This window comes from Oncorhynchus nerka, linkage group LG1 (assembly GCF_034236695.1).
Source record: "Oncorhynchus nerka isolate Pitt River linkage group LG1, Oner_Uvic_2.0, whole genome shotgun sequence".
NCBI classification, from domain to species: domain Eukaryota; kingdom Metazoa; phylum Chordata; class Actinopteri; order Salmoniformes; family Salmonidae; genus Oncorhynchus; species Oncorhynchus nerka.
The window spans coordinates 2,807,050-2,823,584 of NC_088396.1; the positions used below are offsets into that span (position 1 = coordinate 2,807,050).

Genomic DNA, 16,535 nt, shown 5'->3' on the forward strand with positions numbered 1-16,535 from the left:
CTATTTTGTGAAGTGCACCAGCCCCTCCTGCAGCAAAGCACCCCACAACACAATGCTGCCACCCCCGTGCTTCACAGTTGGGATGGTCTTCTTCGGCTAGCAAGCCTGCCCCTTTTTCCTCCAAACATAACGATGGTCATTATGGCCTAACAGTTCTATTTTTGTTTCATCAGACCAGAGGACATTTCTCCAAAAAGTATGATCTTTGTCCCCATGTGCAGTTGCAAACCGTAGTCTGGCTTTTTTATGGCTTTGGAGCAGTGGCTTCTTTCTTGCTGAGCGGCCTTTCAGGTTATGTCGATATAGGACTCGTTTTACTGTGGATATAGATACTTGTGTACCTGTTTCCTCCAGCATCTTCACAAGGTCCTTTGCTGTTCTGGGATTGATTTTCACTTTTCGCGCCAAAGTACGTTCATCTCTAGGAGACAGAACGCGTCTCCTTTCTGAGCGGAATGATGGCTGCGTGGTCCCATGTTGTTTATACTTGCGTACTATTTTTTGTACAGATGACCGTGGTACCTTCAGGCATTTGGAAATTGCTCCCAAGTATGAACCAGACTTGTGGAGGTCAATTTTTTTTATTTTTAGGTCTTGGCTGATTTCTTTTAATTTTCCCATGATGTCAAGCAAAGGGGCACGGAGTTTGAAGGTAGGCCTTGAAATACATCCACAGGTACACCTCCAGTTGACTCAAATGATGTCAATTAGCCTATCAGAAGCTTCTAAAGCCATGACATCATTTTCTGGAATTTTCCAAGCTGTTTAAAAGGCAGTCAACTTAGTGTATGTTTACTTCTGACCCACTGGAATTGTGATATATGAATTATAAGTGAAATAATCTGTCTGTAAACAATTGTTGGAAAAATTACTTGTGTCATGCGCAAAGTAGACGTCCTAACCGACTTGCCAAAACTATAGTTTGTTAACAAGAAATTTGTGGAGTGGTTGAAAAACTTGTTTGAATGACTCCAACCTTAGTGTATGTAAACGTCTGACTTCAACTGTAAGTAGTAAAGTACAGATACCCCAAAGAACTAGTAGTTTTAAATATTTTTACTGAAGTACTTTACACCACCGCACATTGGTATGCCAACAGAGGTATTTGAGTCCGGGACGTTTTAGGTCAATTAGAGTGTTGTGGAATTTATTAGGGGGTAACTTGGTGTATTTTTTTTGTGTGTGCACGTGCATGCGTGTGATAGCATGTGTGAGCATGTGCATGTGTGTTTTAAGCATCTACTGTGCCATTTGTTTGCTGCACGGCCATTACTTAATTTGCACGATCTTAACTTTTACTATCTTTCAGTTTTTAGTTGTTTATTTTTTTGCTGAGCAGCACAGCTGCTCATCCTTAAATATTCTCCCACTTAGCATCTATTTTTTTTCCCTCGCTCTCTCTATTCCTCTCTCTCTCTCTCTCTTTTCCTCTCCCTGTCTCCTTGTGTCCTCTAATTCAATAAGCGCAGGATCCAGTAGAACAAAATGTTACTGAGCAAAGCAAGTCACTCATAAACACACTCATAAAAAGAGACTGAGAAACACATTGTGTGCTCACACTTTACCTACTTGTGCTGCTTTCGTGCTGGCAGACAGAAGCACCATATGATTTGCTCTCTGACGTGTGTTTCTTAAAAGTTCACTTAGCTCCTGCATTTCCATTACCTTATCTATTTAGAGAGCTATAAAAAGAAACAAACACTATACAGCTACAACATAGAAAAGAAAGCACCTTTGCGCTAATGCTAAATTAGTCTTTGCTAATATGATAATAATTTTTTACGTACAGTAGCGCTGGACGATATGGCCAAAATTTCATATCCCTATATAGGTAATTTCATAATCCGATAATGGTACGTATCAAATCAACTTCCGGCGCCGACAGAGATGGCCGCCTCGCTTCGCGTTCCTAGGAAACTATGCAGTATTTTTTTTTTTTTTTACGTGTTATTTCTTACAGGTAATCTTAGGTTTCATTACATACAGTCTGGAGGAACTCCTCAATATAAGAGCAACATCAACTCATCATCAAAACAACAACGTCGTAAAAGGGGCAAACAAAGCGGTCTTCTGGTCAGGCTCCGGAGACGGGCACACTACGCACCACTCCCTAGCATACTACTCGCCAATGTCCAGTCTCTTGACAACAAGGTTGATGAAATCCGAGCACGGGTAGCATTCCAGAGAGACATCAGAGACTGTAACGTTCTTTGCATCACAGAAACATGGCTCACTCGAGAGACTCAATCAGAGTCGGTGCAGCCAGCTGGTTTCTTCACGCATCGCACCGACAGAAACAAGCATCTTTCTGGTAAGAAGAGGGGCGAGGGGGGGGGGTATGCCTTATGATTAACGAGACGTGGTGTGATCATAACAACATACAGGAAATCAAGTCCTTCTGTTCACCTGACTTAGAATTCCTCACAATCAAATATCGACCGCATTATCTACCAAGGGAATTCTCTTCGATTATAATCACAGCCGTGTATTACCCTCTCAAGCAGACACATCGATGGCCCTGAACAAACTTTATTTGACTCTATGTAAACCTGAAACCACATATCCTGAGGCTGCATTCATTGTAGCTGGGGATTTTAACAAGGCTAATCTGAAAACAAGACTCCCTAAATTCTATCAGCATATCGATTGCGCAACCAGGGCTGGTAAAACCCTGGATCATTGTTATTCTAACTTCCGCAACGCATATAAGGCCCTCCCCCGCCCTCCTTTCGGAAAAGCTGACCACGACACCATTTTGTTGCTTCTAGCCTACAGACAGAGACTAAAACAAGAAGCTCCCGCGCTCAGGTCTGTTCACCGCTGGTCCGACCAATCTGATTCCACGCTTCAAGACTGCTTCAATCACGTGGATTGGGATATGTTCCGCATTGCGTCCAACAACAACATTGACGAATACGCTGATTCGGTGAGCGAGTTCATTAGAAAGTGCATTGACGATATTATACCCACAGCAACGATTAAAACATTCCAAACTAGAAACCGTGGATTGATGGCAGCATTCGCGCGAAACTGAAATTGCGAACCACTGCTTTTAACCAGGGCAAGGTGACCAGAAACATGACCGAATACAAACAGTGTAGCTATTCCCTCCGCAAGGCAATCAAACGAGCTAAGCGTCAGTATAGAGACAAAGTAGAGTCGCAATTAAGTTGCTCAGACTCAAGAGGTATGTGGCAGGGTCTACAGTCAATCACGGATTACAAAAAGAAAACCAACCCCGTCACGGACCAGGATGTCTTGCTCCCAGACAGACTAAATAACTTTTTTGCTCGCTTTGAGGACAATACAGTGCCACTGACACGGACCACTACCAAAACCTGCGGACTCTTCTTCACTGCAGCCGACGTGAGTGAAACATTTAAACGTGTTAACCCTGGCAAGGCTGCAGGCCCAGACGGCATCCCCAGACGCATCCTCAGAGCATGCGCAGACCAGCTGGCTGGTGTGTTTACGGACATATTCAATCAATCCTTATCCCAGTCTGCTGTTCCCACATGCTTCAAGAGGGCCACCATTGTTCCTGTTCCCAAAAAGTTAAGGTAACTGAGTTAAACGACTAACTTCCGACATCATGAAATGCTTTGAGAGTCTAGTCAAGGACCATATCACCTCCATCCTACCTGACACCCTAGAACTACTCCAATTTGCTTACCACCCCAATAGGTCCACAGACGATGCAATCGCAACCACACTGCACACTGCCCAAACCCATCTGGACAAGTGGAATACCTATGTGAGAATGCTGTTCATCGACTACAGCTCAGCATTTAACACCATAGTACCCTCCAAACTCGTCATCAAGCTCGAGACCCTGGGTCTCGACTCCGCCCTGTGCAACTGGGTACTGGACTTCCTCACGGGCCGCCCCCAGGTGATGAGGGTAGGTAACAACATCTCCACCCCGCTGATCCTCAACACTGGGGCCCCACAAGGGTGCGTTCTGAGCCCTCTCCTGTACTCCCTGTTTACCCACGACTGCATGGCCATGCACGCCTCCAACTCAATCATCAAGTTTGAGGACGACACTACAGTCGTAGGCTTGATTACCAACAACGACGAGACGGCCTACAAGGAGGAGGTAAGGGCCCTCAGAGTGTGGTGTCAGGAAAATAACCTCACACTCAACATCAACAAAACAAAGGAGATGATTGTGGACTTCAGGAAACAGCAGACGGAGCACCCCCACATCCACATCGACGAGACAGTAGTGGAGAGGGTTTTGAGTTCCTCGGCGTACACATCACAGACAAACTGAATTGGTCCACCCACACAGACAGCATTTTCTGTAAATTCAATGGATAAATTATTTATATAAAATGTGGTCACATGTAAAGGCTTATTTCTTATTGAATTTTGAATTATACTCAACAAATAAAAGGTACTTAGTCATATTTGATTATTTCTCCTTTTATTTAAAACCTTTGCACATTTTCAATTAAGCATGTAATAAAATATGAATGAATAAAATCTAAAAAGGTAAATAGAAAACACTTCAACCACAGTTGCAAACAAAATAAATATAGGCATAAAATATATATTTTTTGGGGGGGGGGTGGCTTGCCAGTTTTGCATGTTATTCACATATCAATTTGCATTTGGTACCTTGGGTTGAGTGTTAGCACCAACTCACGAAAGCCCCGTTTCTCGACTGTGTACATTGAGGCCATGTCTTTGCAGATGTAAGTTGTAACGGCAGCTGTTCTCTCCTTCCATCTTTGTGATTCTTTGCCATATGGTGTGCTGCGGGCAAAAGCCTCTTGCAACGTCTGAGTCGGGGGTTTGTTTTGAGCACTCGACTGTACTGTTTCACATGATTCTTGCGTAGTCAATGTCTCCTATTGGTAAAAAAAAAGCAGACATTGAATATCCCTTTGAGCATGGTGAAGTTATTAATTACTCTTTGGATGGTGTATCAATACACCCAGTCACTACAAAGATATCGGCATCCTTCCTAACAGCTGCTGGAGAGGATTGAAGACGCAAAAAAATCTATATTTAATCCATTTTGAATTGGGGATCTATCAACAAAATGTGGAATAAGTCAAGGGTATGAATACTTTCTGAAGGCACTGTACGTTAGGGCTGGGCAATATGAAGATGTATATCGTGTGATGATAGAGCATAATCTAAAACTATAGACATTTTTCTATTGTTTATTTTGTTGTGTCGCAAATCACACTACGGCAATATTTTTCCCGTGTAGAAGGAAATTTGCAACACAAACAAACATTGACGAGAGTGAACGTGACACGGAGCTCGTACCTAAAAGAGGGGCTACTTCGGTCGCACAGATGTGATTTAGGCATAAAAAGTCTGACACCGACCAGAAACCGTCCTCTGCAAAATATGCCGCAGGCCGGTCCCGACAACAGGCTCAAACATCACTAACCTCTTTTACCACGAAAACCTCCCTGGTCTTTGTGGTTGAATCTGTGTTTGAAATGACCTGCTCAGTTGAGGGACCGTACAGATAATTGTATGTGTGGGGTATAGAGATGGGGTAGTCATTTAAAAATCATGTTAAACACTATTAATGCACACGGAGTGAGTCCATGCCACTTATTATGTGACTTGTTAAGCGCATTTTTATTCTTGAACTTATTCATGCTTGCAATAACAAAGGGATTGAATACTTATTGGCTCAAAAAACATAATTCCACTTTGACATTATAGGTTATTGTGTGTAGGCAAGTGACACCAAATCTAAATGTAATCAACATTAAATTCAGGCTGTAACACAACAAATTGTGGAAAAGTGAATACTTTCTGAAGGCACTTTATTATGTAATGTGTGTATGCATGTATCTAATGTATTTAAACGTGCACTGTTTTGCCCAGCACAGTTGCTTTTTGAGAGATAATTTAAGTCTTATGGAATTGAATAAAAAATAATAATAAAATGTAACTCACACGAGACACTTCTCCCTCCTCATCAGATCTCTATGATGAGAACAACATGGACACCGTGGCAGATGGACGACACTACAGAATGGTATTGCCCACTCTCAATTCCTGACTTCTTGAATTACAGTCTTACCTTTTTCACACTACCGAGCCAAGCCAAACTATACTGGGCTGGCCTGGGTTCACATACACCAAAGTTGCTGGAACTGTTCGCGAAAGGACAATGTAAGAGAAAATATCAGAGCCAGCACAGTATGGTTCGGGTTGGCCCTATAGTGTTAATCAATCAATTGTGTCCTTGACTGTTTATGTTGGTGGGTAGAAGACATCCCTCTATGGCAGTGTTTCTTAGCTTGGGTCCTCGGGTGTGCCCGAGTGTTGCACATTTTTATTCCAGCCCTGCGATTCAACTAACAAAGGGTCTCGAGGAATAGTTGAGTCGGTTGTGCTTGTGCTAGGCTAGAACACACATGTGCAACCTTACCCTATGAACAATTATGGGAAACGTTTATTTGTGTATTACTGTACGTTCCATATCCATAAAACAAACACAAAATGTAAAATGAACAGTGACTCATTAGTGTGCATACAGCAGTATATCATTTTAAATGTGGCTGGGTCTTCTCAATGGTAATCCATGCTGAAGCATTGAGACCTTGACACATAGTAACATGTATACACAAATGAAAACCTAGTTTCTCTACAGTACCTGCTTTATGTCTTAAGTTTTATATGTTTATTTTAACCCTCATACTACAGACTGGGGGTTTTGACCCCAGAGGCATATTTTTTATCATAGCCCAAAGATGGTTTATCAATTCTTCCAATATTTCATGACTTGGTCAATCAACTTGTTCTTAACGAAACTAAATCATTGTTTAGTGTTTCTGTATTCAAATGGATTAGAAAGAAGAAAGAAAAGTCCTTTGGGGTCATTTTGTCCCCTGCCAAAAACACCTAATTCAGCCTATAGTAATTTGGTAAATAGGACCTTTATTTGAATCTAAGTTTATCTGGGGACATAATTACCAGCTACCCTCTAAATGTACACATAGTGCTGTATTGGTGTGTATTCTCAGAAAAATAGTTTTTCTACGGTAAATGTTATATAAATACCAGAATTCCCAAAATATCTTCCAATATTCTATATATGCAATGTGTTGATATGATATTTGGGTTGCTATAACATTTAGTTTGAGCATGCGTTTTGAATCATCCTGCCATAGGCTGAACCACTCCCATTGTTTCAAAGACAGCAATGCTAATGCTGGCTTTGGGGTAAGTAAATAAAGAAAACAAAGGCATATTCTTTGTAATTTCCTCTCAGGATCAATGGATGGATCACTTTTGTCAATAAAATTAAGTATATTAAAAATGTTGGTGTACCGCCCCAAAATATGGCACAATTCTAAAGTCTAAATGATAATAGTGCAACGACCCTGAGTTTATAAGCGCGGAAATCGACTCTGCCGCTCGAGCATGCTTTTGCGGCACAGTCGATAGCGCGACAGACCTCGGGCTAGAAGGTCGAGGGTTCGAGACCTGCTCCCTGCTGTTTCGTTACATTGGTGTCAGAAGGGATCGGACCTTGCATCCACGACAGTGCGTGTGCTTGGCCGGTGAGCGCTTTCCTGTAAGACGTAGAGTCGCAAGCTAGCGCGAGGACGCGCTCTTTGAAAGGAGGGAGTAGTGTAACGACCCTGGCTTTATAAGCGCGGAAATCAACTCTACCGCTCGAGCATGCTTTTGCGGCACAGTCGATAGCGCTCCAGACCTTGGGCTCGAAGGTCGAGGGTTCGAGACCTGCTCACTGCTGTTTCATTACAAATCAATCAAATTATCTTTTTAGTGCCTATGTTGATTTGTAATATGGAAAAAAAGATGGGTCAGGCTTTATTTGGATAGTCCACCTGTAGATGCTGTACAGATGGTCATACTATTCGTTGATAAGCAACTGCTTCCTAAGGTTACGGTTAGGGTAAGGCTTAAGGTTAGGTTAGGGTTAGTAGATAGTTAGTTAGTTGAAATGTTACTGATAGTCTGTAGATCTCTACAGGTGTCCAAATAAAGTCTTACCAAAAGCTGTACATTATTTAAAGGGAAATATATATTTTCATTTGACAGAATATACAAATGACCTGTAATTTAGCCGAAATAAGTCTGTTTTGGTTATTCTTTGTTTCTGATAAAATGATTTCTACTTATGTTTTTATAAGAATGAAGTTGATATTTGGCTATGATTGTTACTTTTTCAAATAGTTTCTTCTTGGGGTCAAAATGATCCCAGTTGGTAATCCATGTATGTATAATATGTTGGTAGTATGAGGGTTAAGTTGCTTGTACAGGTCTTCTTGAGTGTTAGAGACACCTTAGTTCATGTTTATGGTTGAGACATCCCTGTGTGCAAGTAAAGGCGAATTCAGCCTTCAAAAAGTGGACATGTTTGTACAGCCCCTTATAACATTTCATCATTTCCTAAACTATGGGCTATCAACCATAAGTCATTTAATTGGTCCTACGTGAAAGCTATGTGGTCCTGTATGGCTCAGTTGGTAAATCATGTCACTTGCACTGCTAGGATTGTGTGTTTGATTCCCAGGACAACCCATATGTAAAATGTATACAAGTAGACTGTAAGTTTCTTAGGACAAAAGCATCTGCTAAATGGCATAAATATTATATATATTATGTAGCAGCTTCTGTATCATTGGCCTAAGCTAGGCGATCTAAACCATAGAATCACTCATCTTTATTTATATTAAAAAATAAATAATTAAATCCTCATTTATATTATTATTTTTATTAAACAAAATGTTTACCCCCTTTTTCTCCCCAATTTCGTGGTATCCAAATGGAAGTTACAGTCTTGTCTCATCGCTGCAACTCCCGTACGGACTCGGGAGAGGTGAAGGTTGAGAGCCGTGCGTCCTCCGAAACACAACCCAACCATTGCTTCTTGACACAATGCCCAGCCGCAACAATGTGTCAGAGGAAACACCGTGCCAGGTCAGCATGCACTGTGCCCGGCCCACCACAGGAGTCACTAGTGCGCGATGGGACAAGAACATCATTGCCGGCCTAACCCGGACGACGCTGGGTCAATTGTGGGTCTCCTGGTCCCAGAATCTCTAGTGGCACAACTAGCACCTCGATGCACTGCCTTAAACCACTGTGCCACTCGGGAGGCCCCTTCATGAAGTTTAACAGTTGAGATGATTTATATATCTGGTCATTTTTGCTGACCCTTAACCCTGATGAGCACCTGGTCAGGGTTAAGGCATTGCAGAGTCAGCGCTGGCCCGGTGCATTATTGGTAAATAAATACCAGGCTGTCATAGATCATGACACACATTAAAGAGTCCCAGGTTGTATCCCAAAAACCCTTCTTTTAACCGAAGCCCTTTGGGCCCCGGTTAATAGTAGTGCACTACATAGGTAATAGGTTGCCTTTTGGGACGCAAGCCCCAGAAGCGTCAAGTGTATGAGAAAGTGTGAGAGAGACCTTGAAGTGTCTCCTGTTGGTTTTTGTTATGACTGTTGTACAGTCTAGATTGGTTGTTTTAGTTCCAAATCACAATGAATAACCAAAACGAAGCACTTTCTCTCATTGTTGTCTGCTGACACAATAATCATTGGCTCGTATTTACAGTGTTGAGTAGGAGTGTTTATCTAGGATTAGTTTTGTCTTTTAGATCATAATGAATAAGATCACATGGACAGCAGGGGGCGGCGCGCGAGCCCATATCCACAAAGCATCTTAGTGTAGGATTGCTGATCTAAGATCAGTTTTTCCTTTTAAACAATAATTAATTATTAAAGCAGGGGACCTGATCCTAGATCAGCACTACTACTCTGAGATGCTTTGTGAATATGGGCCATTGTGTCAAAGTTTAGAAATGTAATACCACATATCAAATCAAATTAGTCACATGCGCCGAATACAACAGGTGTAGTAGACCTTACAGTGAAATGCTTACTTAAGAGCCCCTAACCGACGGATACGGATAAGAATAAGAAATAAAAGTAAGAAGTAATTAAGAGGAGCAGTAAAAAATAACATTATATACAGGGGGGTGCCGGTCAATGTGGAGGAGCACCGGTTAGTTGAGGTAGTATGTACATAGAGTTAATTAAAGTGGCAATGGACAAGACATATTGACATTAGGGAGAGGCATGCATAACCGAGTGATCATAGGGTGCAGTGAGTAGCTAGGCAAGCTGGAGACACGGCGATTCAGACAGCTAGCGGGCCTGGCCTAGCAGGCTAGCAGAAGGAGCCTTAGGGGACGTCGTGACGGAAGAGTCTGTTGAAGCCCCCTCGGACGGTTACGTCGGTAGACCAGTTGTGATGGATCGGCAGGGCTTTGTGTAGGCAGTAAAAGGGTCCAGGCCAATTGGCAAAATATGTATTGTAGCTCAAGTAATTGGCTGATGGACCTCTTTAACTAGCTAGGAGATGGGCCTAGCACGAGGCTACCTGCAGGCTAACTGGAGACGTTAGCCAGGAGTAGCCACTCGGATAACAGCAAGCTAGCTGCAATGATCCAGGTTCAGGGCTTGCGGTTGGAATCCAGAGATGTGGTAGATGTTTTTGAGAAAAAGCAGTCCGATATGCTCTGGGTTGAATCGCGCTGTGCAGACTGACAGGAGTTGTCCGGGCTGAGGTTAGCTGATGACCGCTAGCAGTGGCTAACCCGTTCTAAAGTATAGAAAATAGCAGATCCATACCACATTGGGTGAAGCGGGTTGCAGGAGAGTAGGTTAGAAATACACTGCCCCCAAAAATAAAGGGAAAACTAAAATAACACATAGATCTGAATGAATGAAATATTCTTATTAAATACTTTTTTCTTTACATAGTTGAATGTGCTGACAACAAAATCACACAAAAATTATCAATGGAAATCAAATTTATCAACCCATGGAGGTCTGGATTTGGAGTCACACTCAAAATTAAAGTGGAAAACCACACTACAGGCTGATCCAACTTTGATGTAATGTCCTTAAAACATGTCAAAATGAGGCTCAGTAGTGTGTGTGGCCTCCACGTGCCTGTATGACCTCCCTACAGCGCCTGGGCATGCTCCTGATGAGGTGGCGGATGGTCTCCTGAGGGATCTCCTCCCAGACCTGGACTAAAGCATCTGCCAACTCCTGGACAGTCTGTGGTGCAACGTGGCGTTGGTGGATGGAGCGAGACATGATGTCCCAGATGTGCTCAATTGGATTCAGGTCTGGGGAACGGGCGGGCCAGTCCATAGCATCAATGCCTTCCTCTTGCAGGAACTGCTGACACACTCCAGCCACATGAGGTCTAGCATTGTCTTGCATTAGGAGGAACCCAGAGCCAACCGCACCATCATATGGTCTCACAAGGGGTCTGAGGATCTCATCTCGGGAACCTAATGGCAGTCAGGCTACCTCTGGCGAGCACATGGAGGGCTGTGTGGCCCCCCAAAGAAATGCCACCCCACACCATGACTGAACCACCGCCAAACCGGTCATGCTGGAGGATGTTGCAGGCAGCAGAACGTTCTCCACAGCGTCTCCAGACTGTCACGTCTGTCACATGTGCTCAGTGTGAACCTGCTGTCATCTGTGAAGAGCACAGGGCGAATTTGCCAATCTTGGTGTTCTCTGGCAAATGCCAAACGTCCTGCACGGTGTTGGGCTGTAAGCACAACCCCCACCTGTGGACGTTGGGCCCTCATACCACCCTCATGGAGTCTGTTTCTGACCGTTTGAGCAGACACATGTACATTTGTGGCCTGCTGGAGGTAATTTTGCATGTGAAATTTATTGTCAATCAGTGTTGCTTCCTAAGTGGACAGTTTGATTTCACAGAAGTGTGATTGACTTGAGTTACATTGTGTTGTTTAAGTGTTCCCTTTATTTTTTTGAGCAGTGTATAAACAACAAATACGAAGAAAGAAGATATATACACGGGACACGACGAGACAAAGACGTTTGACTGCTACGCCATCTTGGATAAATGAATGATGGTGTTGGAGTCGTGCCTGGCCATGCAATCATGAGTGAACAAGGAGTACAGGAGGGGGCTGAACACGCCCCCCTGAGGGGACCCTGTGTTGAGGATCAGCTTGGCGGATGTGTTACCTACCCTTACCACCTGGGGGCAGCCGTCAGGAAGTCCAGGATCCAGTTGCAGAGTGAAGTGTTTAGTCCCAGGGTCCTTAGCTTATTGATGAGCTTTGAGGGCACTATGGTGTTGAACGCTGAGCTGTAGTCAATGAACAGCATTCTCACATAGGTGTTCCTTCTATCCAGGTGGGAAAGGGCAGTGTGGAGTGCAATAGAGACTGTATCATCTGTGGCACTGTTGTGGCGGTATGCAAATTGGAGTGGGTCTAGGGTTTCTGAGATGATGGTGTTGATGTGAGCCATGACCAGCCTTTCAAAGCACTGCATGGCGACAGACTTGAGTGCTACGGGTCGGTATTCCTATAGGCAGGTTACCTTAAGTGTTCTTGGGCACAGGCACTATGGTGGTCTGCTTAAAACATGTTGGTATTACAGACTCGGACAGGGAGAGGTTGAAAATGTCAGTGAAGACACTTGCTAGTCCATGTCCATTTAGCCTATGATTTACACCTAATTTTGTTGTTGCAATTGAAGTGATAGTGAATACTTCTGTTTTCATGTTTATGACCACAACTTTAGCATGGTCTTACCAGCATTTCCTGCTTTGGTTACCTTGGGAAAGATAGAGAGGGACAGCACCCTCAAGTGGTGTGAGCAGAACAAGTAATTTGAATGACTCAGGGAGACATGAGCCAGTGTAGTTGGGTGAAATACTTTTTTCTGCTTATGTACTGTTCATTTCTGAAACAACTCAAATCCAACCTTCAAGAGCCTCAGTTTAGCATATCACCATATCCTTTGTCATTCCAAAAAAGGAAATGTCACACCATCTCCCATAAATGACCACAGCAACAAACTTATGGTGATATTTACATCATACAGTGATATTTACTCAGGGAACGTCGTCCTCATTGTCATTCAACGTATGGCAGCCCACCCAGAGCCATGGGAATAATGCATTTGCATGGCCTGCATAATATCTGTCATTTAGCAAACACTTTTATCAAACCCATGTCCTTGGCATTGCAAGTGCTGTGTTCTACCAACTGAGCCTTATTGACTCATACAGTATTGGAAAGAAGAACAAACATCTGTTGTCACATTCAGTAAAAGGATCATCTTCCTAAAAAAAACATGTCAGCATGGTAATGCTTATTGGACCAATGCTAACCCCACTAGGGTACACATTAAGAGGAAAGGTTGCATTCCAGGTATAAGGTTCTCGATCTTGAGCTCCCTCAAGAGCTCTGGAGGGGACCAGAGCTCTTGAGTGTGTCTCAGTAGTTCTTATTAGTGGAGAGTTGCCACTACTCACTGCCTTTACCCATCTTTGGTGTCCTCCCTGTCTCTTCTCCGCTCTCCTGGTTCTATGTGTGATGATGTCTTTATCTCTACTCTTTTGAAGATGAAAACGACCAAGCGACTGCTCACTGTGCACCCCGTCGACTTCGGTCTGGACCTTAACTACTCCACCCACTCTCTGTCTCGACAAGAATCCTGTCAGGTACTGACTGGAAGAGAAAGTCCTCTGTCTCCCTTAGACTCTCTCATAGCCCTGGCTTGTAAAAATATAAAGGTACACCCATATAACCACACAATGCATACGTAAATACATACACAGACACACATGTTTGTTTTACTATCCTTGTGGGGACCAAACAATTGATTCCCATTAAAAAATCATATTTTCCCTAACACTAATTGTAACCTTAATCCCTATGCCTAAAATAGTTTTAATTTGACTTGTTTTACTATCCTTGTGGGGGCTTCTGGTCCCCACAAGGATAATAAAACCAAACACACACACACACACAGTAGTGTCTTTCTTGGCATTAACTTTAATCCAGTAACTATATTAAATTGGCCATATTTCTATATCTATTGTTTTATTCATGCAGTCTAGTCAGCATGGTTCCTCTGGTTTCGCTTTCAAAGTGGAAAATAATTCTTAACTGTGAATGTTGAGTTGCGCTATCAAGTCTGGAACACATTTGAGCTTGATTCAATAAAACAATCACATTGTACCAGCCAGATACCCTAGGGGAGGCTCAGAATATCTCCAGACCAATCTAAACTACTTGACTTTATGTGCTAGGGCTAACATGGCATTTTTTTGTGAGCAACAGGTCTGCACTTTGTAAATACAAGGGATTGTAAGAAGGTACAATATCCTGACTGCTTTAGTTTATTGTCAATTAGTTATTGTAACTGTTGTTAAGAGGCTTGGGCCGTATACCTTATATATCAAATCAAATGTTATTAGTCACATGCACCGAATACAACAGGTGTAGTAGACCTTACAGTGAAATGCTTACTTAAGAGCCCCTAACCGACAGTGCAGTTTAAAAAAAATACAGATAAGAATAAGAGATAAAAGTAACAAGTAATTAAAGAGGAGCAGTAAAAAATAACATTATATAGGGGGGGGGGGGGGGCGGTCAATGTGGAGGAGCACCGGTTAGTTGAGGTAGTATGTACATAGAGTTAATTAAAGTGACTATGCATAGATGAAAACAGAGAATGGCAGTGATGTGGAGAGGGGAGGGGGCAATGTGAATAGTCTGGGTAGCCATTTGACAAGATGTTCAGGAGTCTTATGGCTTGGGGGTAGAAGCTGTTTAGAAGTCTCTTGGACCTAGACGTGGCGCTCCGGTACTGCTTGCCATGTGGTAGCGGAGAGAACAGTCTATGACTAGGGTGGCTGGAGTCTTTGACAATTTTCAGGGCCTATATACCTGGGTATTTCAATAACATAAAAGTTTTTATTTGAAGTTGTTCAATATGTTGTTGTATTTGTAGCTACTTTTTAAGTAAATACCTGGTGTCAACTTGTGCAATACATTAGGAGATAAAGCAGATCACAGTCCTCATTTCACCTGTCACATTATTTTACATTATGAAGCTTACCATAATTCCCCACAGCAATTGAACCAGTCATATGTTTGTAAATAGCACAAAGGGTGAAAGCGGGAGCGGGTGAGTCCAGCTGTGTATTGGCAGGGGACATGATTTATATTGAAAGTGAACAGTGTTTTTTTTTGCTTCAATAGACTGAACAGGAAAGTGCAACTATAGTTTTCCTTCACAGAAAATACATTAGTGCAACACATTTGACATAAAACAACTTCATTTTCATTAAATGACAACAGAAGTGCAAAGTTATTTGGCTGGCAGCCACACATTGAGCTTGCAAAAACGATGCATGGCCATCATTTTTCTGTTTATCATAGAAGTACTGTAGCCAGCTGCATGTCCTAATATTTTGTTTAAAGTTCATCTGGAATTTTACCAGAGAAAAGTAGGCTGGCTACACCGAGAAAAAAGTAGGCCTACCAAGTAGAAGATAAAAGCTACAAAACCAGTCAGAGCGCGCTGTCGGCTGACAGAATGCCCATTCGGTGAATTCTCATCCAAGTGGGGAGAAGTGCAACAGATGCACAAAGTTAGTCTGATGCAGAGCAGAAATTACAATAAGAAGCATTTTAGATCAGCGTTTACAAAGCGCAGTAATGTATTTCTTACTCGTTTGATATTTTTTCCCGTGTGAAAAATTAAGAATTATGCATTAACACAACTCCTAAGTTTAACTTGCTAGTTATCTAAGTAAGTTACTGACTGAATAAGGTGATGGGGCATCATATTGTGTAAGCTTTCTCCTGTGTTTGAGAAGTCAAAGCCTTTTGAATTAGTTATCTATACAGCTGCCACTGACATCTTTTGATTTGCTTGCCTTTTTTTCTCTCCATTCTCAGCCTGTCTATTCCTCCCCCATCTGCTCCAAGCAGAGCAGGCAGGCCCATTGCCCTAGGGACTCCAGACAGACAGAGTGTACACATGCTACTTCAGAGCAGATAAGCTTGCTTCAAAACTTTGTTAATTTGCACAATGTCTTTCGATTACATTTGCTTGTAAATGTCCAAATTCAACAAAAATGACATTTGGTAACTCTTACCTATATATGTACAACTTTATGAGCTAGATTGCCTGTCTCTGTAAATAGTTTATTTTCGTTTGTGCCCATTAGCAGCCTCCATTGAAATTCTATATTACTTGTGCTAATTTTGTTAGCATTCTAGGAAGATGCCCAAAGTTATTTTTAGTTTTTTGGCGCCCCCTTGTGTACTAAAACGGTAATACCATTAATCTCAGAATGAGATGTATGTCGATTTAAACTGAAATGTGATTGGGTGAATTCAAAGACTTTTGGTGCCACACTTCATCAAATCAAATCGAATCAAATTGTATTTGTCACATGCGCTGAATACAACAGGTTAACCAACAATAAGAAAAATACATGTTAAGCAAGTATTTACTAAAATAAACTGGGGAGAATTTTTTTAAATATATATATATAAAAATTTAATAAAAGTAAAGAAGAAAAATAACAAATAATTAAGTATCAACAATAAAATAACAGTAGGCTAAATACAGGGGCTATATACAGGGTGTACCGGTACAGAGTCAATATGCGGGGGACAGGATAGTCGAGGTAATTGAGGGAATTATCC

General features: G+C 42.2%; 1 protein-coding gene across 3 annotated transcripts in view; it reads left to right on the top strand.

Moving 5' to 3' along the window:
* Positions 1 to 16,535, top strand: part of LOC115130201 (melanophilin-like) — a 124,214-nt gene that overhangs the window by 49,880 nt on the left and 57,799 nt on the right. For 2 of the 3 annotated variants that reach the window (XM_029661136.2, XM_029661216.2), the window contains exons 6-7: positions 5,958 to 6,013; positions 13,433 to 13,531. In XM_029661136.2, coding sequence (XP_029516996.1) covers positions 5,958 to 6,013; positions 13,433 to 13,531 — 155 coding nt within the window. The remainder of the gene's footprint in view (positions 1 to 5,957; positions 6,014 to 13,432; positions 13,532 to 16,535) is intronic. The other variant, XM_029661306.2, reaches the window with a different exon arrangement.